Source organism: Felis catus, chromosome B4, assembly GCF_018350175.1.
Source record: "Felis catus isolate Fca126 chromosome B4, F.catus_Fca126_mat1.0, whole genome shotgun sequence".
Taxonomy (NCBI): domain Eukaryota; kingdom Metazoa; phylum Chordata; class Mammalia; order Carnivora; family Felidae; genus Felis; species Felis catus.
The window spans coordinates 41930492-41957023 of record NC_058374.1 but is presented as its reverse complement, the minus strand read 5'-3'; the positions used below and the strand labels follow the sequence as shown (position 1 = coordinate 41957023).

Sequence of the window (26532 nt, the reverse complement as noted above, 5' to 3'; positions counted from 1 at the left end):
GCAGTTATTGTCTATTACTTTGTCTTGCTAGTTTGCTCCTTTTCCTGGTCCTTTGGCTAGAGAGAGCAGGCTTTTGTTGATGCTTATTTTTGTCTGTGTCCGTTGAGGCTTCTAGGTTGCTGGCTTCTTTAGCTCCAAGACTGGGATATACAAGGCAAAAGAAAATTCCCCACCATGTTGATCCTTGGGCCCCTGGGTCCCTACCAGTCTGCCCTCTTCTCTACATGTTTCAGAGTCTTCTTATGTTAGCTCTATAGGTAATGTCCAGGGTTTCCTGTTGTACTTAGTGTATTTAGCAAAAAGTATGTTACTAGGGACTGAATTGTGTTCCCTCCAAATTCAGATGTTGTAGCTCTAATACTCAATGTGATGGTATTTGGAGATGGGGCCTTTGAAAGGTAATTAGATTTAGATGAGGTCATGAAGATGGGGCCCTCATGATGGGATTTGTGCTAAGAGGAGACACCAGAGAGCTTGCTTCCTGTGTCTCTGCCATGTGAGGACACAGCAAGAAGCCCCTGTAGGCCAGGAAGACAGTTCTCTCCAGAACCCAACTGTGTTGACGCCCTAATCTTGAACTTCCAGCCTACAGTACTGTGAAAACATAAATTTCCACTGTTTGATTACCTAGTTTATGGTATTTTGTTATGGCAGCCTAATCAGACTAATACATATGTCTACTCTATTTTCCTGAAAGCCCTAATTTTTTTATTACCTGAATAACTTTCCACCATTGTACCATAGTTCAATTCTTTCCTCATTAATGGATATTCAGGTTGAATTTTATTCTTTCATGTTATAAGCAATGCTTATGACAACATTCTTGTGCAGAGATCATGAAATATTCACAACTTTATCTCTGCGAAGTAAATTTTACAGAGTAGCTAGTACTTCATGTAAGAGTTTATAATTTTGTATTTACTAAACATTGGCAGATGACTTTAAAAATTTTTTAATGTTTATTTTTGAGAGAGAGAGAGACAGAGTGCAAGCAGAAAAGGGGCAGAGAGAGAAGGAAACACAGAATCTGAAGCAGGCTCCAGGTTTTGAGCTGTCAGCACAGAGCCTGACGTGGAGCTCAAACTCATGAACTGTGAGATCACAACCTAAGCTGAAGTCGGGCGCTTAACCAACAGAGCCACCCAGGCGCCCTGGCATATTACTTTTAAAAAATAGTCTAGGGGCGCCTGGGTGGCTCAGTTGTTTGAGTGTCCAACTCTTGATTTCGGCTCAGGTCATAATCTCATGGTTCATGAGTTTGAGTCCCACATCAGGCTCTGCACTGATAGTGTGGAGCCTGCTTGGGGTTCTCTCTCTCTGCCCCTCCCTTGTTCATGCACACTTGAGTGCTCTCTCTCTCTCAAAATAAATAAACTTAAAAAAAATAGTCTAATAATTGATTGTCCCATCATTATAAAATGTTATGAGGAAGTAGGTTAAAAGCTATATACAGCATGATATCATCTATTTAATAATATATATATCATATTTTCCACACTAAACAAAGCCCAGTAGGAAATAAATAAAAATGTTAACAGAGGATATCTCTCAATGGTGGAAGTATGCATGCACTTGATTTGTTTCCTATTTATTTACTTATTTATTGGCCTCTGAGGAAAAGGGAATCTTCATTATTTATTCTTTTTTGCATTTGCCAAATATCCTGTAATGAGCACATAATACTTTTTAAATTTGGAGGGGAAAAAAACCAGCAACATCAATAAAACTTGGCTAAAGGAAGTAATATACTGGAAGGTGCAAATTAATATGTAGTCAAATCTTACAGCAGACACCATTTGAGAGAAAGTTGTATAACAGAAAGATATCTAAAGATCAAGCTGACCTGGCCCATCAATATTGCTTCTAGGAATTTATCTTGCAAAGACATTTGCATATATGCCCAGAGATGCAAGGTTTGATTCACTGCTTGTGATAGCAGTAAACTGAAAACAGCTTAAATGTGCAACAGTATGGGATTAGTCAAATAAATCATGGTCTAATTATGAAAAAGAATTATGCAGTCCCTGAAAATAAATGAGGTAGAAATATAGACATATATATATATATATATATATACACACAAACACACATATGAAAATAGAACAACCTTCAAAATATCTAATTTAAAAGAAAAAAAAGCAAGATTAGAAACACTATACAAATTCTTCTTTTGTTTTCCACTATATTATATACCCGGCACCTAATGTAGAACATTACCTAACCCTTGTAGGCACTCAATATATACATACCCATATATACATACGCATATATGATGAATTTATTATTTTATGTAAGAAAAGAAGGAACAGTATACATATATGCATAGATCATCTCTTGAAGGAAACACAGAAACTGGTTAAAAGCTGCCTCTGGGGAAGGGAACTGAGAAATTGAGGATCAGGAGTAGGAAGGAGATTTATTGTCACATATTAAAAATGAGACAATAAGCCCAAAATGGAGTCACTTATGCTAATCCCCACATCAGCAAACCAAGACTCTCCTAGGAATGTAATCTTTAATTAGTGAGTCTGGAGCTACCTGGTCAGCACTAGTGAAGAAGTCTGCCTGATACACACTCTCTGTCCCCCTTAGGAAGGTGACCTTGCCTGAAACAAGAGTTCTTTGCTGATAAACTTCCTTTTTTCTGCCCTCTCTCTGCCTTTAAAGCCTTTCATTTTCTATAGCTCCTTGGAGCTCCTATTTGCTGGATAGGACGCTGCCCAATCCATGAATCATTGAATAAAGGCAATTAGATCCTCAAATTTACTCAGTTGAATTTTGTTTTTTCATAGATTTGGAAGCAGTGGTAGGATAGAAGGAAACTTCTGACAGCTTCAGGGACAATGAGAAACACAGGCTTGGTACTTGTGAACCCTTTTGAGTTCTCTGTATTTCTCACCATTTCCGAGAGCCGTGGGTGAGTCCCTCTCGGCTCTGAGCTCTGCTCTCTTTGCATCAGGCTCCTGATCTAATTAACTTCCCAGTCCGTTCCTCATTTGTCCAGAAACACTAGTTCCATGTTGGGAATTGCTGGTAATTTGGACCACAATTGACCATTTAATTGGAAACCCCAGCCCTTGATTCTACCTCTAGATTCCAAACTGGGAACTGCTGGCAATTTCGTCTGCAATTTCTCATTTACTTGGAATCCTTCCCTAGATTCCACTCTGGCAACTGCTGTTTGGAATCAGCCCATGGTCCCCATTCTTTGGGGTTTTCTAGTACAATCCCTTCCCCAAACCCCAGTTTCACCTCAGGAGTTGCTGGTGGTGCACACAGGGCCTTGTCTTAGCCAGGCCACAGTAACACCTCTTGCTTAAGGCTGGTATGTTAAGATGCACCTGTTTGTTTTGTTTTGTGTAGATAAAGGTTATTGCTAATGGAAATCCCAGAAGTAGCTGCAGAATTGATGAGCACGGGTTGAGCACTTAAAAGCTGTCAGAGGGGGCACCTGGGTGGCTCGGTCGGTTGAGTGTCCAACTTCGGCTAAGGTCATGATTTCATGGCTCATGGGTTCAAGCCCAGCGTTGGGCTCTGTGCTGACAGCTCAGAGCCTGGAGCCTGCTTTATATTCTGGGTCTCCCTCTGTCTCTCTGCGTTCTCCCGCTCATGCTGTCTCTTAAAAATAAATAAACATTAAAAAAAATTTTTTTTTAACTATAGTTACATGATCTTGGTAGATTAACAAATTATTGAACTGGTAAGGATTTCTGTGATATAACACAAATTCAGGACTTTGTGTGGATCATTGGCATTGCTTCCTTCTAAATGAACACCCCTCTGTGAGTCTGGCTGTTCTACCTGTTGGCTGGCACATTGTTGAACAGCCTACACAAAGAGCATGGCTGAAAACCATGGTAGTCTTCTAGCAACCTGGACATTTTACATCCATAAAATAGGAATTTGGGCTTTGAACTAGCTGTTTCTTTTTATGTATTTTTCTTTTCCTCTTCCCAGGCTGGATGTAGTAAATCTCTAGCCAAAAGCATGTTGATATTTTTGCAAACCCAGACGGTCCTGATCTCTAAGGTGACACTGCTAGCAGGCAGCACGTGATCAGGAGAATGGCATCAACTCTTACCAAGTGTTCTAGGAAGAGCTAATATCTGTTCTTCTCAAACTATGCAAAGAATACAAGAGGAAGGAAAACTTCCAAATTCTTCTGAGGCCAGTATCACCCTGAAACCAGATAAAGACACCACAGAAAAGAGAACTACAAGCCAATATCACTCATGAATATAAATGCAAAGATCCTCGACAAAATATCAGCAAACTGAATCCAACAAGACACTAAAAAAATCGTACACCGCTATCAGATGGGATTTATTCCCAGGATGCAAGGGTGGCTTCAATATTTGTGAAACAGTTAACATCATACATCACATCAATAAGAAAAAGGATAAAAGACATGTGATCATTTCAATAGATGCAGAAAAAGCATTTGACAAAGTACAACACCCATTCGTGATAAAACACTTGTGCAAAGTAGGTCTTGAGGGAATATACCTCAACATAATGAAGGCCTATATGAAAAATTCACAACCAACATCCTACGCAATGGTGAAAAACTGAGACCTTTCCCCCTAAGGTCAAGAACAAGACAAGGAGGATGTCCACTCTCACCACTTCAATTCAACATATTTGCTTAAATCACAGCAAATAGACAACATAAAGAAATAAAAGTCATCCAAATTGGTAAAGGAGAAGTAAAACTCTCACTATATGCAGATAACATGATACTATATATAGAAAACCTTAAAGACTCCAACAAAAAGCTAGTAGAACTGATAAATGCAGGGGCGCCTGGGTGGCTCAGTCGGTTAAGCGTCCGACTTCAGCCAGGTCACCGTCTCGCGGTCCGTGAGTTTGAGCCCCGCATCAGGCTCTGGGCTGATGGCTCAGAGCCTGGAGCCTGCTTCCGATTCTGTGTCTCCCTCTCTCTCTGCCCCTCCCCCGTTCATGCTCTGTCTCTCTCTGTCTCAAAAATAAATAAACGTTAAAAAAAATTAAAAAAAAGAACTGATAAATGCATTCAGTAAAGTTGTAGATACAAAAGCAACGTACAGAAATCTGTTGCATTCCCATACACTAATAATAAAGGAGCAGAAGGTGAAATTAAGAAACCAATCCCAGGGGCACCTGGGTGGCTCAGTTGGTTAAATGTCCGACTTTTGATTTTGGCTCGGGTCATGATCTCACAGTTCGTGGGATCGAGCCCTACGTCAGGCTGTGTGCTGATATCCCGGAGGCTGCTTGGGATTCTGTCTCTCTCTCTCTCTCAAGCCCTCCCCTACCCGATCTCTCACTCTTTCAAAATAAATATACACTAAAAAAAGTTTGTTTTTTTTTTAAAGAAAGAAAACAATCCCATTTACAATGGCACCAAAACCAATAAAATATCATGGAATAAACTTAGCTAAAGAGGTGAAAGACCTGTACGTTGAAAGCTACAAAACACTGATGAAGGAAATTCAAGATGATGTAAAGAAATGGAAAAACATTCCACGCTCATGGGTTGGAAGAACAAATATTAAAATGTCGACACCAGGCACCTAGCTGGCTCAGTTGGGAAAGCATGCAACTCTTGATCTTGGGGTCATGAGGTCAAGCCCCACGTTGGGTATGAAATATTCCATAAAAATAAATAAATAAATTTACAAAAAAAATTTTTTAAATGTCTATACTACCCAAAACAATCTACATATTTAACACAATCCCTATCAAAATACCAACAGCATTTTTCACAGAACTAGAACAAACAATCTTAAAATTTCTATGAAACCACAAAAAACCTGGAATAGCCAAAGGAATCTTGAAAAAGAAAAACAAACTGTAGATATCACAATTCCAGATTTCAAGTTATATTACAAAGCAGTAGTAATTATAACAGTATGGTACTGGCATAAAAATAGACACATAGATCAATAGAATAGAACAGAAAACCCAGAAATAAACCCACAATTATATGGTCAATTAATCTTTGACAAAAGAGGAATGAATATCCAATGGGAAAAAGACAGTCTCTTCAATAAATGATGTTGGGAAAACTGAACAGCCACATGCAAAAAATGAAACTGGACCACTTTCTTTCACTATACACAAAAATAAACTCAAAATGGATTAAAGACCTAAATGGGAGACTTGAAACTATAAAAATCCTAGAAGAGAACACAGGCAGTAATCTCTCTGACATCAGCCATAGCAACATTTTTCTACATAATCTCCTGGCACAAGGGAAATAAAAGCAAAAATAAACTATTGAGACTACATCAAAATAAAAAGTTTCGGGGCGCCTGGGTGGCACAGTCGGTTGAACGTCCAACTTCAGCCAGGTCACGATCTCGCGGTCCGTGAGTTCGAGCCCCGCATCAGGCTCTGGACTGATGGCTCAGAGCCTGGAGCCTGTTTCCGATTCTGTGTCTCCCTCTCTCTCTGCCCCTCCCCCGTTCATGCTCTGTCTCTCTCTGTCCCAAAAATAAATAAACGTTGAAAAAAAAAATTTAAAAATAAAAAGTTTCTGCACGGTGAAGGAAACAATTAACAAAACTAAAAGGCAACCTACGGAATGGGAGAAGATGTTTGCAAATGACATATCTGGTTATATTTGGTCATATATGGTCATATATGGTCATATTTGGTTAGCATCCAAAATATAGAAAGAACCTATATAACAACACACAAAAACTAAATAATCCAATTTAAAACTGGGGAGAAGCAGGGCACCTGGGTGGCTCAGTCAATTAAGTGTCCTACTCTTTATTTTTTTTTAATTTTTGGAAGTTTATTTATTTATTTTGAGAGAGGGAGAGAGCACAGGGCAGGGGCATAGAGAGAGAGAGAAGAAAGGGAGAGAGAGAATCCCAAGCAGGCTCAGCACTGCCAGCATGGAGCCCAATGCGATGAATTCATGAACCGTGAGATCATGACCTGAGGCGAAACCAAAAGTCAGACACTTAACCGACTGAGCCACCCAGGCACCCCTAAGTGTCCGACTCTTGATCTCAGCTCAGGTCTTGGTCTCAGGGTCATGAGTTCAAGCCCTGCATTTGGCTCCATGCTGGACATGAAGCTTACTTTAAAATAAAAAATCGGAAGAAGATATGAACAGACATTTCTCTAAAGAAGAAGACATAGATGACCAGAAGACAAATGAAAAGATGCTCAACATCACTCATCATCAAGGAAATGCAAATCAATGTGTATCAAAGCTATACAATGTGACATCACCTCACACCCTGATGGAGTGTGAATGGCTAAATCAAACATCAAAAACACAGGAAACAAGTGTTGGTGAGGATGTGGAGAAAAAGGACCCCTCTTACAAACTAGTGAAGTGGTGGGAGTGCAAACTGGTGAAGTCACTGGAAAACAGCATGGAGGTTCCTCAAAAAATTAAAAATAGAACTACCCTACTATCCAGGAATCGCACTACTAGGTTATTTAGCCCCAAAATAGAACCCAGGGTGCCTGGCTGGCTCAGCTGGAAGAGCATGTGACTCTTGACCTTGGGGTCATGAGTTTGAGCCTCATGTTGGGCATAGAGATTACTAAAAAAAATAAATAAAACTTTAAAGAAATGCAAGAACACTAATTCGAAGGGATACATGCACCTCTATGTTTATTGCAGCATTATTTACAATAGCCAATCTATGGAAACAGCCCAAGTGTCCATCGAGAGATGAATGGATAAAGGAGAAATGGTATGCATATAATGGAATATCATTCGGCCATAAAAAAATAAGGGGGGATGAAATCTTGCCATATGCAACAACATGGATGGAGCTAGAGAGTATTATGATGCTAAGTGCAATCAGTCAGTCAAAGACAAATACCATATGATTTCACTCATATGTGGAATTTAAGAAACAAAACAAACGAACAAAGGAAAAACGAGGGAGAAAGAGAGTGAGAGAGAGAGAGAGAGAGAAGGAAACCAAGAAACAAGCTCTTAACTCTAGAGAAGAAACCAATGGCTACCAGTGGGGAGGTGCGTGGGGGGACAGGAGAAATAGGGGATGAGGATTAAAGAGCACACTTGTCATGATGGAAGAAAAAAGAGGTTTCAAAATTCCAAAACACCTTCATTAAAAGATTCGTTGCAAAAAGGCAAATGAGATCTCACAGGTCCTACGACTGAGCCCCGTGTTGGGGTCTGCACTGATAGCCTGGGATTCTCTCTCCCTTCCTCTCTCTCTGCCCCTCCCCCATTCATGCTCCCTCTTGCTCTCTCAAAATCAATAAATTAACTTAAAAAAAAGGCAAATGAAAAATTAAAGACACAAGAGGTACCTAAAACAAAAGACTGTAAGACTGATGTAACCCCTGCTGCTCCCCTCTATCCTTCTTTATTTGAGTACTTAATGCTAGTAATCCCCCACCTGAATTGTCTTGCCCCTCTGAAGAGACTACAAGACTGTAAACAAAAGTCAGCCAAGGGGACACCTGGGTGGCTCAGTCAAGCCCCTAGCTCTTGATTTCGGCTCAGGTCATGAGCTCATGGTTTGTGGAATCGCAAGCTGAGCCTCAGCCTGGAGTCTGGCTCCGTGTTGACAGTGAGGAACCTGCTTGACATTCTCATGCCTGCCCCCCCCCATCCCCCAGTCTTGTGCTTGTGCCTTCTCTCTCTCTCTCTCTCTCCCTCTCAAAATAAATAAATAAAACATTAAGGGCACCTGGGTGGCTCAGTTGGTTAAGCTCAGGTCATGATCTCACAGTCCATGGGTTCTAGCCCACGTTGGGCTCTGTGCTGACAGCTCAGAGCCTGGAGCCTGCTTAGGGTTCTGTGTCTCCTTCTCTCTCTGTCCCTCCCCTGCTCATGCTCTGTCAACTCTCTGTCTCTCAAAAATAAATAAATAAACATTAAAAATATTAAATAAATAAATAAAACATTTTAAAGCTTTTTTTATAAGTTTATTTATTTATTTTGAGAGAGAGACAGACAGACAGAGGGCAAGCAGGGGAGGGGGCGAGTGAGAGAAAGACACAGAATTTGAAGCAGGCTCCAGGCTCCAAGCTGCCAGCACAGAGCCCGACATGGGGCTCTAACCCACAAACCCTGAGATCATGACCTGAGCCGAAGTCAGCTGCTCAACCGACTGAGCCACCCAGGCGTCCCAATAAATAAAACATTTTTTATTTTATTTTTTTTAAATTTTTTTTTCAACGTTTATTTATTTTTTGGGACAGAGAGAGACAGAGCATGAACGGGGGAGGGGCAGAGAGAGAGGGAGACACAGAATCGGAAACAGGCTCCAGGCTCTGAGCCATCAGCCCAGAGCCCGACGGGGGGCTCGAACCCACGGACCGCGAGATCGTGACCTGGCTGAAGTCGGATGCTTAACCGACTGCGCCACCCAGGCCCCCCAAAACATTTTTTAAAAAGTCTGCCAAATGAGTGATCTTAGAGACGCCCCCACACTATCCTCACAAGAGGCTCCTGTCTGGACCCCTCCCAGAGTTGATGAAACTCTATGGGATTTTTCTGGTAAACTGCTATGTTATTCCCTTCAACAGCCAAGGGAAAACTAAATTAAAACTAATGGAGAAATTCTGGTAGATACCAGAGCTACAGATGGGATCCTGGAAAAACTGGCAGAGTCAGCTAAAGATAAGGATTCCTTCCAGGGTCAACTGTTCTGTATCTCTGACTGTAGTACCAAGTAGAGACAGGAAAATAAAATATCTTTTGCACCCTCTTTGGGGCCACCTCTTGCGTCTAAGGGGTTGTTCAATACTGCCAAGAATATTTACTGTTTGTCCTAGCTGAACACTGGTAAGATGTTTAAAAGGGTTCCTTTTAAGTTTTTCTCTCCTTTGCTCTAAAATGCAACTTTGTGCCCAGAGTGGGTGGGGGAACAACTTGAAGATAATGTAATTAGATGGCCACAGAGGCTTCTTGCTATCATTTAAGTTACAACCCAATTCCTTGGGGGAATTGAAAGCGTCTGCCCTTACCTTCTCTAGAAATAGTTCAAATTCCACCTCTTTTACCCATCCCCAAACCTCCCCTATTTATCTCAAAAGGCTTGTAGGAACTGCAAAAACGTGGGGCCTTAGAAAACAAAAATTCTTCTTAGGGGAACTTGCCTTCTTTCCCTGTGCCTTTTCGATGTAAGTCTTGTACCTTATCTACAAACTTAAGGCAGGTAATTCTTATCTATAAAAGGGAGAGAAAGGTTATTTGGGACTTGGGCAAACGTCAAACTATTGTATTTGCCACTAATGTGAATAAAAAGCGTTAGCCATCTGACCAGGTGATCCTCACTTTTTCCAGCTGTTCTTTTATAAGCTAGTAAGTTTTGTATTATCATACCTGTCTCATGGTAGTAATTTTAAAATGAAAACTATGAGGTTTCTGTGTCTGTCTGTATGTTTACATCTGTCTGTATATATATACATGTTATATATAGATGTGTGGTATTTTCTACCTCCAGAGGGTATTATCAAAATTCATTTGTGGAGGAGCTCTATTTAATTGGGCTAAAGAAAATTAAGTGCCTTTGTGAATTATATGTTCATAAAATTCTTAGGAATGTGATAAAAAATGAAAGCGAGTGTTTTTCAGGTTCACATGATCGGAGGGAATCTTTAGTAATTAAAAGCTAGTTTAAGGTTGTTGGTTTAATTAAACTAGGCATGTCTTTAGAATTATCAACATTAAGGGGCGCCTGGGTGGCTCAGTCAGTTAAGCAGCCGACTTCTGCTCAGGTCATGATCTCAAGGTTTGTGGGCTTGAGCCCCACGTCGGGCTCTGTGCTGACAGCTCCGAGCCTGGAGCCTGCTTCAGATTCTGTGTCTCCGTCTCTCTCTGCCCCTCCCCCACTAGCACTCTGTCTCTTAAAAATGAATAAAACATTAAAAAAAAATTAGAATTATCAACATTAAAAACAATGCAGACATACAGCTTTTATTCTACCTGAGTTTACTAGTCAAATAAGTTCATGTTATCTCTGTTGAAAAATTTGTCAGCGAGAAAAAATAACCTGGTATGATGAAATTTTTATAATTAACCTAAAAATAATTGTTGAGAACAAGTACATTAAATAGATGTGAGATAAAAGTTTTTAGGTGAATTTTTGATAGTTTCCCCAAATCTTTTTAGTAACCTGAAACCTTAAAGTTTTACAAGTTAAATTAACTGATGGCTAGTCATTAAATGTCTATATCATTTCTAAATCAGATAAGATACTGAAACATTAATTACTGAACATAGGTTTATTCACTTTTGGCTTCCTTTTTACAGAGGAACTACAGATATTTGCATGGATTAGTAAAACATGTTTTGTGCCACATTAAGAAATTTACTATGAGAAAGCATATGTTTCTAGAAATTAGAAACATTTACTAAGCCATAGAATGCTAATGTGAAGAACACAGTTGCTTACTTCAGTTTCTGCTAGAAACCAGGTTTCTAGGGGCTAAAACAGTCTAATATATGTAATTAAAACTACTTGAAATAATAAGGGAAACCTCTCCATGTGCAAGGAGAGTAGGATGTGTGTTTTTGGTAAAAGAAGGTACAGTAACAGGGCAGCTGGGTGACTCAGTGCCCAATTCTTGATTTAGGCTCACATCACAAGCTCATGATTTATGAGATTGAGCCCCACCTCCGGCTCTGCCCCTGGCATGGACCCTGCTTAAGATTCCTTCTCCCCCCTCTCTACCCCTCCCCCATGTATGTGCTTACATGAGTTCTCTCTCTCTCTCTCTCTCTCTCTCTCAAAAAAAAAAAAAAGTATGGTAAAAGAAAAAAGGGAAATGCTTTTTTTGTTGAGGGCAAAGAAAGTAATTTTGTCCTAAAATGAGGCTTCGGTTATTTAAATGTTATGTTTCACAGAAATGACCAGATTTCTTTGTCAATTCCATTATCATGAACTCTCATCAGATCTTTAACACTGAGCATTTTTTAAAAGTCTTCTGTCATTTACAGACGGTTTATGTTTTACTCAGATGCTTTTGCAGAAGTGTATCTACAAAAGTGCCTCATCAAGAAGATTCTTTGAGGGGGGCCTGGGTAGCTCAGTCGGTTAAGCATCCAGCTTCAGCTCAGGTCATGATCTCACAGTTTGTGAGTTCCAGACCTTCATTGGGCTCCCAGCTGTCAGTGTGAACCTACTTCCGATCCTTTGCCCCCTCCCCCACCTGCGCGAGCGCTCTCTCTGAAAAATAAATAAACATTTTTAAAAAATTTATTGAAAGGACCCTGGCCAGTACAGTTTCTGATAACTTTTATTTTTTATTCTTTTTTAATTTTTTTTAACGTTTATTTATTTTTGAGACAGAGAAAGACAGAGCATGAATGGGGGAGGGGCAGAGAGAGAGGGAGACACAGAATCTGAAACAGGCTCCAGGCTCTGAGCTGTCAGCACAGAGCCCGATGCGGGGCTCAAACTCACGGACCGTGAGATCGTGACCTGAGCCGAAGTCGGACGCTTAACCTACTGAGCCACCCAGGCGCCCCTTACCGTGATTATTTTTGATAAAAATTGGGATAATCTTAGAGAGAAAAATGACGTTTGTACCTTCCTTCCATACTAGATTCTAATCCTGTTGTCTTTGAGGTTTTCTTATACACCGGACTGGGTCTTGAATTCTTCTCGTTTCCTCAACTATCTGGCTACAACTCTGCAAACTAACATTTCCAATTTGCTTTCCTCCTTTTGATTTGGAATCACGAAGAACAAAGACTGCCTTTGAATCTCCTTGGTTGGAGCTAGGAATCTCCTTCCTTACCTAGCTGGCAGCCAAACTTCAGGGACCTGGGCCTTGGGTACATGTTTTACAGCTGGAGAAGTCTCCTCCTGCCATTTGGCCCTCTGCACATCAAAATCTTTGAGCTGGAGACCTCAAAATCAAATTGTCTAAGAAGAGAAGTAGCTGACATTAAGGTAAGCTTCTTCCACCCAAGAAGCCGGATCAAGACTTCATACTTCAACTGAACACGAAACTCTCTATTCTTCTCTTTCTTTCCTTTACTCTGGCATTGGCTTGGAAAGGTAACACCATCATCTGTATCTCGCAGGCTGTGTCTAAGTGGGGGTAACCCTTCAGACTGCTGGATTTGTCATGAAAAATTTTGATCTGTCCATGATGCTGGAAATGCCCTGGTCCATTTCCCTGTCTCTGGTTAACAATCCCAAACCTGGGAATCTTGCATCCAGGTTCTGTACAAAGAAAGGGACACAAAGCAAGGGTAATCAGAATGAAACCACCTGTGTGGTCTACAGAGTCTTAAATTTTACCGGTCTCCACAGACTCAAACAGGAATTACCAGGAGGCATTTGTGACTCAATATTAGCTTGGTAGATGGATCAGTGTTTCCCCTGGCTAGTAGTAAATGCAAATGAGGCTACAATCAGGAACTTCTCATTAACCCTTGAAAGTATTGCAGAACCCAGTGTGAAAATAATAACAGCTGCCCAACAAAAATCTTTAGATTCTCTTGTCAAAGTTATTCTTGATAATAAGACAGATCTTAATTATCCTTTAGCTGAGCAAGGAGGTGTCTGTGCTGTGGCCAACTTCACTTGCTGTGCTTGGCTTAACACTTCTGGGGAAGTTGAAACTCAGGTACACAAGATCATTGAGCAAGCCACTTGGCTTTAAATGATCTCTTTTAATGGGTTCTTTTAATGCTGATTCTTTAATGGGCTCCTTCTTTGACTTATTTGATTTTTATTGGTTTGGGTCTTAGGGATCATGACTCCGAAGTACACTCCAAACATTGGGAATTATCCTACTTACAATAATCACAGAAGTTTCCCTGGTGCACTGTATCCTCTCAAAGGCTTGGAATACATGTTTGCAGCTGCTAACCACCAAACAAATGATCTCCCTGGGACTGGAACATCAGGAAAGTAACAAAAGGAACAACAAACTTAAAAGTCGGTGAACCTGAAGTTATAACCTGTGCATATCATGGAGATTCTGGAGAAAAGTCATGACCTGTGAGTACCAAAGAATCAGCAGAAACTTCAAGAACTTCAGAGTAGTAGCTGGGAGTGGCACAAATGCCTTAGATTTTGATCACATCTCTCAGTTTAGCCAACAGTCATGATTAAAAGAGGGGAACTGTTAAAAAAGAGCCAACAGGCCCAAAATGGAGTCACTTATGCTAACCCCCACATCAGCAAACCAAGACTTAAGACCTAACCTAATTACATTCAGCTTCTCCCGGGAATATAACCTTTAATGAGTCAATCTGGAATTATCTGGTCAGCACTAGTGAGGAAATCTGCCTGATAGACCTCTTCCATGCACTTATGCAGGTGATCCTGCCTGAAACAATGCACTCTTTGCTAACAAGCTTCCTTTTCCAACCCATTTTCTGCCTTTAAAGACCTTTCCTTTCTACAGTTCTTTGGAGCTCCTTTCTATTTGCTGGATGGGATGCTGCCCAACTTATGAATCATTGAATAAAGCCAATTAGATCTTCAAATGTACTCAGCTGAATTTTGTTGTTAACACATTGTGTATCATTTGGGTGGTTTTAAATGTTTACCATGTATCTGTATTACTTTTTTGAATGCTTTTACTTTGAAATTAATAAAAATAAATAAAGTCTCAGGTGATGGGCGTGGAGGAGGGCACTTGTTGGGATGATCGCTGGGTGTTATATGGAAACCAATTTGACAAAAAATTATATTTAAAAAATAAAAATAAAAAATACAGCCTCAGCTGAAAGTCTGCTTATTTCAAGAAATTTAGCAGAATAAATTCTAGGACAAGAAAATCACTTGCTGGGTTTGTGGGAGTTGTTCTGAGCTCTGCCCAAGGATGAAAATTACATAATGGGCACCGGGATCCCACAGGCCAGGGAAGGACGCAGGTTAGTTTGATCACAGAGTTCTCTTTAAACAGGGACATGAGGAAGAGGACATGGGCAGGCAAAGGGCAGTTGACCCGCTTGGTGCGTCTTTAACAGAAAGAGATCAGGAATTGGGGGTTTTGTTAATTTTAGGGAATGGCTTTGGGTCACTAAAGATCCAGCTCAATGTTCCCCTTTTTCTTCATGTCCAAACATGAAGAGTGGACATGGGTGTCTGAACTGTCACTCTGGGAGCCCAGCAAGAATCTCCTTGGCAAAAATAGAGGACTTCCTCCCACTGGACAGAGAGGCAGGAAGAGGAGACATCTGTTTTCAACAAAGATGGTTTTCTATGCACTGTGGCTAATTCAGTTTGCACTGAGGATAACTTTCCACAGGAGAGCCTAGGCCTGAAGGTTCAAAGACCAAAGCTCTAGCCCCAGTTCTGCCTCTCATGGGGCACAAACTCGGAGCAGGGACTTCTTCCTGGGTCTCAGTTCCCTCACTAGCAAAATCAGAGTCTTGGACTGGAGTCATATTTCCCAGACTTCAGTCATTCACATATCTTACACATGATTTTGTCCAAATCTGACTGTCCTATTAATGTAACATCTTTAACTGCATTCACTTTTTTGGATTAAATGAATTTATTTTATTTATTTTCTTATTAAAAATTTTAAATGTTTATTTATTTTTGAGAGAGACAGGGTGTGAGTCGGGGAGGGGCTGAGAGAGAGGGAGACACAGAATCCGAATCAGGCTCCAGGCTCTGAGCTGTCAGCACAGAGCCGGACATGGGGCTTGAACTCATGAACCGTGAGATCGTGACTTGACCTGAAACTGGATGCTTAACTGACTGGACCACCCAGGCGCCCCTAAATAAATTTATTTTATTATTTTACTTTATTTTTTTAATTTTTTAATGTTTATTTTTGAGAGAGACAGAGCGTGAGCAGGGGAAGGGCAGAGAGAGAGGGAGACACAGAATCCGAAGCTGGCTCCAGGCTCAGAGCTGTCAGCACAGAGCCCGACTCAGGGCTCAAACCCAAGAACTGTGAGATCATGACCTGAACCGAAGTCAAGGCACTCAACTGATTGAGCCACCCAGGCACCCCTACATAAATTTATTTTAAAAGAAAAGTTTATATCACTATAATAAACAGAAAGTCGATACCATTTGATATAACCAGAAGGCAACTATTTAAAAAAACTAAAAATAATAAAAACGTTATTATAATTATCACTTAAAGCTAACCCTTGAGCCCATCGATTAATTAATCTTAATAACAGAAAGAGAATGATAGACATCACATAGCTTCTGATGTGATTAAATTGGTAGTACAAAACACTACCTATGAGGTGATCTTATCAAAAAATTAAATATGAACTTGATCAAGTCTCTAGATTTAATCATCAATCTATAGGAGATTCAAGGGACAGAGGAACAGGGTGTTAAATAACACCATGGGAATGTAGCCACCTCCTATTCAAACATGCAATACTCCGCAGGACAATTGCCTCGCTTCTTCAACCAATGAGTTGCAAGAGGCAAAAAAATCTGAGGGAGTAAATATATAAATTCAAAAGGATTTGAGGGACATATCAATCAAACACCATGCATACATTTTCATCTGGATTCTGATTCAAATAAACCAACTGTAAAAATAATATTATGAGGTAATTGGGAAAATTTGATCACAGACTGGATATTTGTCATCATTAAGGGATTATTTTTAATTTTTAATTAAAAGTAATGTGTGTGTTTTCATTAAAAATAAAACTGTGGTTATGCTTTTTCATTGTTTTTTGGGGTTTTTCTGTGGATATGTTTTTAAATTTTTTTTTCAAGGTTTATTTATTTTTGGGACAGAGAGAGACAGAGCATGAACGGGGGAGGGGAAGAGAGAGAGGGAGACACAGAATCGGAAACAGGCTCCGGGCTCTGAGCCATCAGCCCAGAGCCCGACGCGGGGCTCGAACTCACGGACCGCGAGATCGTGACCTGGCTGAAGTCGGACGCTCAATCGACTGCGCCACCCAGGCGCCCCTGTGGATATGTTTTTAAAGAGTCATTACATTTTATGGGGCGCCTGGGTGGCTCAGTTGGTTAAGGGTGCAGCTTTGGCTCAGGTCATGATCTCACGGCTCATGAGTTCAAGCCCTGCTTCGGGGTCTGTGCTGACATCTCAGAGCCTGGAGCCTGCCTCAGATTCTGTGTGTCCCTCTCTCTCTGCCTCTCCCCTGCTCATGCTTTCTCTCTCTCTCTCTCTCTCTCTCTCTCTCTCTCTCTCAAAAATAAATGAACGTTTAAAAAAATGTAAAAAAAGAATCATTACATTTAAGAGATACATACTGAAGTATTTACAGATTAAATGACACCATGTTTGCTGTTAGCCATAAAATAACGTGGTGGGGCATTGGGGGTGTAGATGGACCATTAATTGACCATGAATTGATCATTGTTGAAGCTGAGTGTGCTATGTGGGGGTTCATTATATAATTATTCTACTTTTATAGATGCTAAATTTTTCATAATTAAAAAGATGCTCAAAATAAGCAAGAAGGGGCACCTAGCTGGCTCAGTCAGTGGGGCATGCAACTCTTGACTTGGGGTTGTGAGTTTGAGCCCCACACTGGGTGTAGAGATTACTTCAAAATAAAATCTCTATAAAAACCTAAAAATCGTAAAAATAAGCAATGAAATACAAGCAATGATAAATCTAATAAACTTTAAAATAAAAAAATATATATATTTACAGGGGTGCCTGAGTGGCTCAGTTGGTTAAGTGTCTGACTCTTGGTTTTGACTCAGGTCATGATCTCACGGTTTGTGGGTTCAAGCCCTGCATTGGGCTCTGTGCTGACAATGTGGAGCCTGCTTGGGATTCTCTCTCTCTCCCTCTGTCTTTACCTCCCCCCTCCCTCCCCCCAAAAAAGAAAAATATGTATATTTATAAAAATACATTCCATGCCGGTGAGGTTTTTCTCATATGATGCTTCTCTTCAAACGTGTTGAATTTAGAGGCCAAACATACAAGAGAGAAGAGTTATTTAAAGAAGAGTACAGGAGGGCAAACCTTAATGTGACAGTCAAACTCCTTTATTGCAAAACAATTGCAAAATACTTCTTAAAAAGTATTGAGATCTTAATTCGTTTTACTTTAAAAGGTAAAAAAAAAAAATCCTTCTGTTGCTTTTTTTTTTTAATTTTTTTTTAACGTTTATTTATTTTTGAGACAGAGAGAGACAGAGCATGAACAGGGGAGGGGCAGAGAGAGAGGGAGACACAGAATCGGAAACAGGCTCCAGGCTCTGAGCTGTCAGCACAGAGCCTGACGCAGGGCTCGAACTCACAGACTGTGAGATCATGATCTGAGCCGAAGTCAGACGCTTAACCGACCGAGCCACCCAGGCGCCCCGCTTCTGTTGCTTTTAATGGAAGTAAACAACACATCATCATGGGTCTGTAACAATAATATCCATGAAATTCGAGGTTATTTTTCTAACATCCGTTAAAAAAGTCTGTTCATATTAAAATCCTGAAACGATAACAGACCACCAAAAGCCATTCCCTCGGCCACCTGCAGTTGGCCCAGGGAAGCTCTGGACTGAGAGAGAGTCCCTGAGTCTCTGTCAACCCCAACCCCCTGGGATCAGAGTTTACTAGGAGCAGGGCTCTGACACCAGGGATGTTCAGGCCATAGTGTTTTTCTCTCCCGATGAGGAGCTGGGCCATCCTACCTGTAAGGCATAAGGAGGAGTGCTGACTTTCCAGAATCTTGACCTGGGAAGAAAGTCTCCAGGTAAAGGTCATGTACTTCTTCTGGGATGCTTGGCAGGGCAGCTCTGCCGTGCCTCCTGCCTTCCCCAGCACCACTTCCTTTCCCTGAGGCACAGCTGCTTCGAGCATCACTAGGCGGAAAAGGGGGAAGTCAGGCCTCAAGGCTGTTACTGCCCATCCTTCACCCCATCCCCCCATTTCCCAATCAGCCCCTCCCCGCTCTGGGACCCCAAGTCTGAGCACTCACCCAACTGCAGCACCAGGAGCAGGTGCCTAAAAGCGGCTCCTTGATTCATTGTGGCCTTGCTGAGGCAGGCAGGGTCCCGGGCCTTCGTGCACAAAGGGCAGGGCCTGAGGGAGATAATAATTATCAGTCAACAGGCATTTGTTGGGCCTGAGGCACACAGGGGTGATATGCACTTGTATGGGTGATATGCACCCATACAGCCGAGCCAGGGACCTAGATGCCCATACTTGTAAACAGACGGCCACCAGTACACACCACACGATGCTGTGCCCAGGCCAGGGGTGAGTTCTCTGCCAAGTGGAATCAGGAAAGAATTCACAGAGAAGGTGGCAAGCTGATGGGGGTGGAGACAGGGGGGACCAGGCCAGGTCATGAAGGTCCTTGAACACCATGCTGGGATGCTGGGCCGTGACCCTGGGGACTAGGGAGCCAGTAAAGGATTTTATGTCAAGAAGGACATGATTCGGGGCATCTGGGTGGCTCCGTTGGTTAAGCATCCAACTTCGGCTCAGGGCATGATCTCACAGCTTGTGGGTTCCAGCCCCACATCGGGCTCTGTGCTGACAGCTCAGAGCTTGGAGCCTGCTTCGGATTCTGTGACTCCCTCTCTGCCCCTTCCCCACTCATGCTCTGTCTCTCTGTCTCTCAAAAATAAATAAACATTAAAAAAAAAAAAAAAAAGAAAAGAAAAGTTGTTGGGGCATGTTGGTGGCTCAGTCAGTTAAGTGGCTAGCTTAGGCTCAGGTCATGATCTCAGGGCCCCGCATCGGGCTCTGTGCTGACAGCTCAGAGCCTGGAGCCTGCTTCAGAATCTGTGTCTCCCTCTCTCTCTGTCCTTCCCTGCTCATGCTCTGTCTCTCTCTCTCTCTCTCTTTCTCTCTCAAAAAAATAAACATTAAAAAAAAATTTTAAGTTGTTATTAAAGAAATAATAAAGGATGATTCAATTTGCAGACTGTTTCAATTTGCAATTTCTCAGCTCCTCTAAGAAAGACAAGTTGGAGGAGGGTGAGCCCAGGAGGCAGGATTGCAACAATCCCGGTGAGAGAAGACAGGCCTAAACTCGGACAACTGAGAACTATGGAAATGTGGAAAAAAAAGATTGCCTTGAGGAGCACATCTGAAGGAAAATTCTCAGAACTTGGAGCCAGGTGCAGTGTGCAGGGTGAGGGAGAGAGGAAGCAGAGGATATCTCCCTGCTCACTGTCAGACCAACCCTGTAAGGCCTCCGAGAGAAAGCAGAAAAATGATATTTCAGCGTTGGTTTCTGGGAGCACCTGAGATGGTTAAGACCAGGGGAAGGGAGGCGGGAGGGGTGTAGACAGGCTCTGAATGGACTCTGAACAATAGGCAGCCCTAGGTTACAGCAACGACTCTCAAAGTTTGGTCCCGGTCAGCAGACAGGCTCTGAATGGACTCTGAACAATAGGCAGCCCTAGGTTACAGCAACGACTCTCAAAGTTTGGTCCCGGTCAGCCGGTGCCAGGGTCACCTACCAACTTGTTAGAAATGCAAATTCTCAGGCCCCACCCCAGACCTGCTGGGTCAGAAACTGGGGGTGGGTCTAGCCGGCTGTGTTTTCACAAACCCCTGGGTGACTGGCACAGGCGCAAGTTTGCAAACCATGAGTTAGATGGAAAGGAAAGGGGAGGGGCACCCCACCTGGCAGCAGGGGGGCAGGCGGGGGGGCAGGCTGCGGGGTTGTGCTCTGGGCTGGGGGTCTAGAGGGGGCTCAGGAAGGGAGGTGGTGGGACGAGGGAAGGGCTTGGAGGCCTGATCAAGAATCCTGACAGGTAGGCTAGAAGGGTCAGGGCTTGGTTCTGCAGGTGATTGGGAGGAATGGCTGACTTTTGAGCAGAGACGTGACATGGTCTATGTGGAGCTTTAGGAAGGGGACCAGATGACATGGAGGGAGTGGAGACTGGAGGAAGATGATGTCTGGAAGGTGGGCAGGAACAGGGCTCATATCTTTGAGCTCCCCCTCCAGACTGTAAGTGGGCCTCAGAAAGGTGGCTGCTTTGGGAGCAGTGTCAGCGCGAACCTGGTCCAGAGCTTGGCAAGATGAGATCCCGCACCCAGATATGTTTTTCTCTCCCCACCGTCCAGCCTTTGCTGTATGAGTGCTGCAGCTAGCTGCCCGGTCTGAACTCCCCACAGCACCCAGGTGACACCCTCGAGGGCACGTTCCCTCTTCCACCTCATGATGCCCTGATTCGGGTTCCCATCTCTCCCCCTCAACGCTTGATCTCTTCCAGATAATAGTCCAGCCAGCCCCCGGACTTGGGGCGGGACTTGGGATGTGTTTGGTTAACTTAAACTAACTTGAATTGCATGGAGGAGGGAAAATCATTGATTTCTTCTTTCTGTACTCAACATATTAATTCTGTTACTAAAGTGGGTCATTTAAGGGCGTGTACACACCCAACCTTGGCCTGGATGAAGCCAAATCATCCAACCCGTGCTACCTGTTCTTGTGCGCCACCCACCACGCCTCCCCCCCACCCCTGAGCCACTCTCCATCCTCTCTGCCCTGCCCTCTACAAGGAGGATGACCTCTGCAGACTCTACTGCCCAGGCTCCCTTGTCTTCCTGCTACTAGTTGGGGTTGGCTAGTGGGAAGAACCCACAAGAGATGGGAGGGTCAAGGAAAGAGGTTGGGGTATTTTTCCTACTTTCTGGCAATGGCTATTCTCCCTCCCTCCCCCTTCCTCTCCCCATGCCTCAGCTATAGCTCCTGTCACGTGGCCCTTTATCCACAGCTCACACCCTCACTGGGTTCCAGAAACATCATTTCATTCTTGCCCCTCCAGGACCCTGCCTGCTACTGCTGATGCCTGTGTGCCTCCACGTGCCGGCTGGTTCCCCCTTCACACCTCTGTAAATAACCCCCTTCCTGCAGTCTCTGAACCATCTGAGGCAGATTCTGTTTCCTGTTGGGCACTGACCCATGAGAGGGATGAAGTAGTCAGATGGGTTCTGGGGTCCTGGGCCCCCTAATGAGGTTTCAGGGAAGATAGAAAAAAGAAAAATCCTTCTCCAGTCACTCCATCTGCCTGAAAGAGGAATTTCCCAGGGCCTAACACAAGGTAGGGGCTTGATAGAATTTTTTTTTAAGGTTATTTATTTTTTCAGTAACCTCTAAACCCAACTTGGGGCTTGAACCCGTGACCCCGAGATCCGGATTTGCATGCTCTTCTGACTGAACCAGACTGGCACCCCTGATCGAATTTTTTTCTTTTTTTTGTAACCAGGGAAATAGGAAGTGAAGAGATCAAGAAGGTTTCCAGAAAAGGAGAAAAGAGGCTAGGCATGGGTGCAGTGGTTTACAAGTGAGCATGGGGCACGGAGGTGCTGAGGGGAAGGCTGCGGGGAGACAGTGCAGTATATTTAAGAGTGGTTCCCACTGTCCCCCGGTCCCAGACTCACTGTCCTTCGTGAGAAGAGAGCATAGGAGTCTCTGGGATATCCCTTCCCTGGGGTCTAAATTCAGTGTAGATGCCTCGGGAAGGCTAGGGACCTTCTTGACCCTTCCCCACGTGGTGGTCATCTCTTCCCCACGCCAGGATCCTAGGGTCTGTGCAGAGGGCCACCTCCCCGCCTCCAGCTCCTTATGGAGCTGTGCCAACTCAACCAGGGTTCAGCTCGGTGGAGGAGGCTATGGGTTTCCAGCTGCTGCTTGCTTTGGTGACTTGGGCTTCCGCTGCCGCCCCAGAGAGCTGGCTTTTGATTCCCACTTCCTCATCCTCCCCAGAGGCGCTCTGCCCCAGTACAGTAGCATCCTGTACACCAGAGCCACTTGAGAGAGGCTGGGAGGGCTTGCTGGTCCCCCAGGTCCTGGCATCTCTCTTTCCCTCTCCCTCTTTCTCTCTCTTCTTATTTCTCTGCTCACATCTGTGCACTTCTGTCTCTGTGCCTGTCCACACTGATGCCTCCTGTCTTCAACTCCCCGCATAACTCCCTGCATCTGCATCTCTCTTCCTCTCGACCTCATATGCCAGGAACCAATTCTGGCTCTGTTGGTCTTGCCTACAGTGCCCCCTGCCTCTCCTTTTTCATCTCCGCCTCCAGGGGCCCCTAAGCTCTAGCCCCTTTGTGCCTATAAACAGGCATCCAGGCCTCTGGCAGGAAAGCAGCTTTCAACAAGCTTTGATGTGAAGGGAGCCTGCAGAGCACAGCCTGGAGCCGAAGGTGGAGGCAAGGGAGATGGCTGTAGGGTGGATGACGGGAAAAGGAGAGATTCTAAGAAATGCAGAGGTCCTAGGGGAGGATGACTGAGGATGAGAGGGAAAGAAGGAGGTAGGGAGAGACCAGAGCAGCTCATTCAAGCAGCAGCTTGCTACACTCCACACCATCCCCAATCCCACACCAGGTCCAAGGCTCTACAAACCAGGTCGAGTTGGAGGGAAAGAAATGAAGACATTGTGGAAGGCAAGACACATGCCCAGAGCAGTAGACCAAAAAAGATCAAAAGAGACTAAGAGAACCATGAACCAAAATGGCAACACACACACTCGCAAACTCTCAGAGCCCTTGAGGTACCTGTTGCCCTTGCCCTGGCCCCCCAGATGGGATGAGGAGCGAGACTGGGGAGAGGAAGAGGGCACAGCCCCACCACAGCAACAGTCTGTGGTCCAACAGACACTTTCATCTTCCCCCCAGAGCCCCCAGCCAGCCCCTCAAGCCCCACCGCCGGGGGATGTGCCCCCCCCCCCCCACTGCATACACCTCTCTCCTGCTCATTGGTTTCATATAAACTTCCTAGAGACCGTGACCCTCTAGGGGACCCTTGTGGTTGAGTGGTTGCAACCTCCGCCATCCTCTTTTTTGCCTCAGATGCCCTCGTGGGGGGAGCCGTGCCCTCCCTCCTTCTCCTATCTCCTCCAAAATGTGTGGAACGGAGCTCGGCCTTAGAGCCCTACAAACCCAGGCCCCTGTCTGCCCCCTCCCAGCACCCACCCCCTTCAAAGTTAGTTCATTCAACATTTACTGAGTGTCCAAAATGTGCAAGGCCCTTGGTCTACTGAGCCCCCCTCATTGCCACCTTACCATTACGGCCAGGATCGGGGCGTAAGATGCTACAAGGCTTCTGCCTAGAACCACTTGGTGATGGGGGAGTTTTTATTTTGACGTAGACCTCTTCTATATAAGTGCCCCTCCCCCAAACTGAAAGAAGGAAATCATGTCAGGAGTTCTCTCTGACCCTGTCCTCTGGGAACCCTTTCATCTGAGGTTAACAGGGCGGCCATTTTGTATGAGCCCACAGAATCGAACACAGCACGAGAAATTATTTTGTCAAAATATGAAATGGAGTGATCTCCCCCATCAGGTTTTACTCTCAGCCTTGCACCCTTGAACATTTAGGGACATTCAGGAAGAGCTAGCCCACCCAGAGGGAAATCTTTTGAATTAGCGATAGTAAGGCCTTTCTATTTGGAGGAATCTGACTGTACCGAGGAGGTCCCTCTCCCAGCATAAGTCTAGAAGAGAAGGCAGAAGACACGTGGGGGACGACAGTGCTGCAAGGCCATGGAGGTCTTAGGAGAGGGAAAAGGACAGAGAGAGTGCCGGTGGGAGGGGGGGAGTTGCACAGGGCATAGCATCTTGAGGAGTACCCCCTCCTGCATCCCCCCCCCCCAACACCCTACCAAGCTCAGGGCCTGCAAATCCTTTTCTAAACCCCATAGCCTCCTTTTCTAGAGCAAAGGAGACATCTAAAACTAATCTCTTAGAACCAGTTTTTCTAATGACGTACTTACCTAAGAATATGTATCTATCACTTTTATAGCACTGCATACCTACGAGCTCAGTTTCAACCCTTTTTGAGAATTTTGCTAATCCTTTTAAAGCTCATGGAAATGGACATATTGTTCAAAAGTCCTTTAAAAATGCCCCCAAAGTAGACAAAAATGTAGAAATACCGATAGACAGAAAAGATAGTTAAAGGAGGCTACCTCAGTCACAGGGCTTATGAAATGCTGCAACGGTTTCTGGTGCGAACGTGGGGAGGTTGCATCTTTGGGAAAATTGATTTCGGGAGAATTGCCTCTAGACCGGATTCCACTTCTCTCATTTTCTTGTTTTTCCTTTGTTGCCTCTTTTCATTTCCGTTTTTTTTTTTTTATAGGCATCCTTCCTCCTTAACATGTATTTACTCTTGCTATTCCTTTCCCACCCCTTCTTCCCTCTTTTCTCTCTCTTTCCTCTCTCCCCATCTTCATCTCTTCCAGTGCCCCCTTGACTTGTTGCCTCCCATGGCCTTTCTCAGCCCAGTGTGGCCTCGGGTCTCCATATCGTCTCTGATCTCGCAATCCAGCTCAGCACCCCTCTGAGGAGCCCCTTCTGCACCGGGCCCTGAGCTGCACAGAGTGGGATGCAGATTGAAGTTTGCCATCACCCGGGCCTCTTGAAGCTCCCAGTTCCAGTGTGGAACACAAGAGAAGGTGGCCTGAGTTGTGGACAGAGGACTGGGAGTCCAGAACATTCCAGCACATCTGCTGCCACGTTCCCCCTCCCCTTCCCAGACCCACGGAAAGGCATGAAGCTGAGTCCGTCCATCTTACCCCTGGGCCTGTGTCTTTCTTCCCCTCCGGCTTCTCACACAGGTGTGTCTATGTGAAGGCTGGGTGCTCCGCGACCAGGAGCCCACCCAGGAGAGCGCTTGTGACTTCTGCAGAGACTGTGTAAACGGAGAGACAGGAAGCCTGGTGGTGAGGTTCCTCCACACCCCAGACCTGGGCCAGCCCCCAACGTCACCATGTTGGGCTGGGGTCCCCACCCCCTGCCTCTCAGGGAAGATGTCAAAGTAAAAATGCCAAAGTCAAGGGGAAAAGTTAAGCAGACTGAGGCTGGAACATAGTATCTCTGCACTTCTCGTTGCATAACAATAAAAAGCTCGCATAGTGATGTTGTAATGGGATTTGGGCTTCAGGGAAAGAAGTAGGAAGGGAGTGGAGGGAGGGCACAGAAGGTAATTTGTGGAAAGCACCAGACAGCCTCTCACTCTAGGGCCCTGAGGGCATTTGTTCAGTGGGGTGGCACCAGAGGCATGATAGGTGGTTCAGCGTGGCAGAGAGGGCCTGGGCTGAGAGGAGGGTACCTGAGACCTGCAGAGTGACCCCCAGAGTGACCATGGACCAGACCCTTTTCCTCTGGGCCTTCGTCTCTGGCAGGCCCTCAAGTGTTCCTCCACCCAGGTCTCTCTCGAGCTCCAGATGTGTAGATCCATCCATCCATTGGACATCTCCACTTGGATGCTCACCCCACATAGCAAACCCAACATATCCCAAGCTACATTTATCGCCTGCTTCCCACTACCCTCCAGATCAACTTCCTGCAAGTCTCCCACTCAGCAGGGGCTTTGACACCTACCAGCTGCTCACGCCAAATAAACTGGGTGACTGGGTGTAATCTCTGACTCCTTCACCCACCCCCTCCCGTGTGTTTATTTACCATTTCCTGTGGATGTTACCTTCACACTATCTCAGAAGTCTCTCCAAGTCACTCTGCCCAGCTACCACCATCCCATCCCCAGGTTACCACCCTGTGCCTGGACAACAGCTCCTGCCTCCTCTCCAGCCTTCTGGCCTCCCCATTCTGTCTTCCTCTAGGCCACCCTCCTCACAGCAGCCTGAGTGAGCATGTAAATACGCACAGGTGACCATACCCTTTCCCTATTAACAAAAAAGTGGCTAGTTGAGCT

General features: G+C 44.3%; 1 protein-coding gene and 1 pseudogene across 2 annotated transcripts in view; both read right to left on the bottom strand.

The window, feature by feature from the left end:
- Positions 1 to 25533, bottom strand: part of CD4 (CD4 molecule) — a 44029-nt gene extending 18496 nt beyond the window's left edge. The window contains exons 1-3 of one of the 2 annotated variants that reach the window (XM_045060756.1): positions 25394 to 25533; positions 18835 to 18938; positions 18548 to 18718 (exon numbers count right to left, since the gene is read on the bottom strand). In XM_045060756.1, the coding sequence (XP_044916691.1) occupies positions 18548 to 18718; positions 18835 to 18883 (220 nt within the window). In that variant the 5' untranslated portion in view covers positions 18884 to 18938; positions 25394 to 25533. 2 annotated transcript variants of the gene reach the window in all.
- On the bottom strand, positions 3582 to 4746 carry LOC111561322 (annotated as a pseudogene).
- Positions 25534 to 26532: the final 999 nt, after the last annotated feature.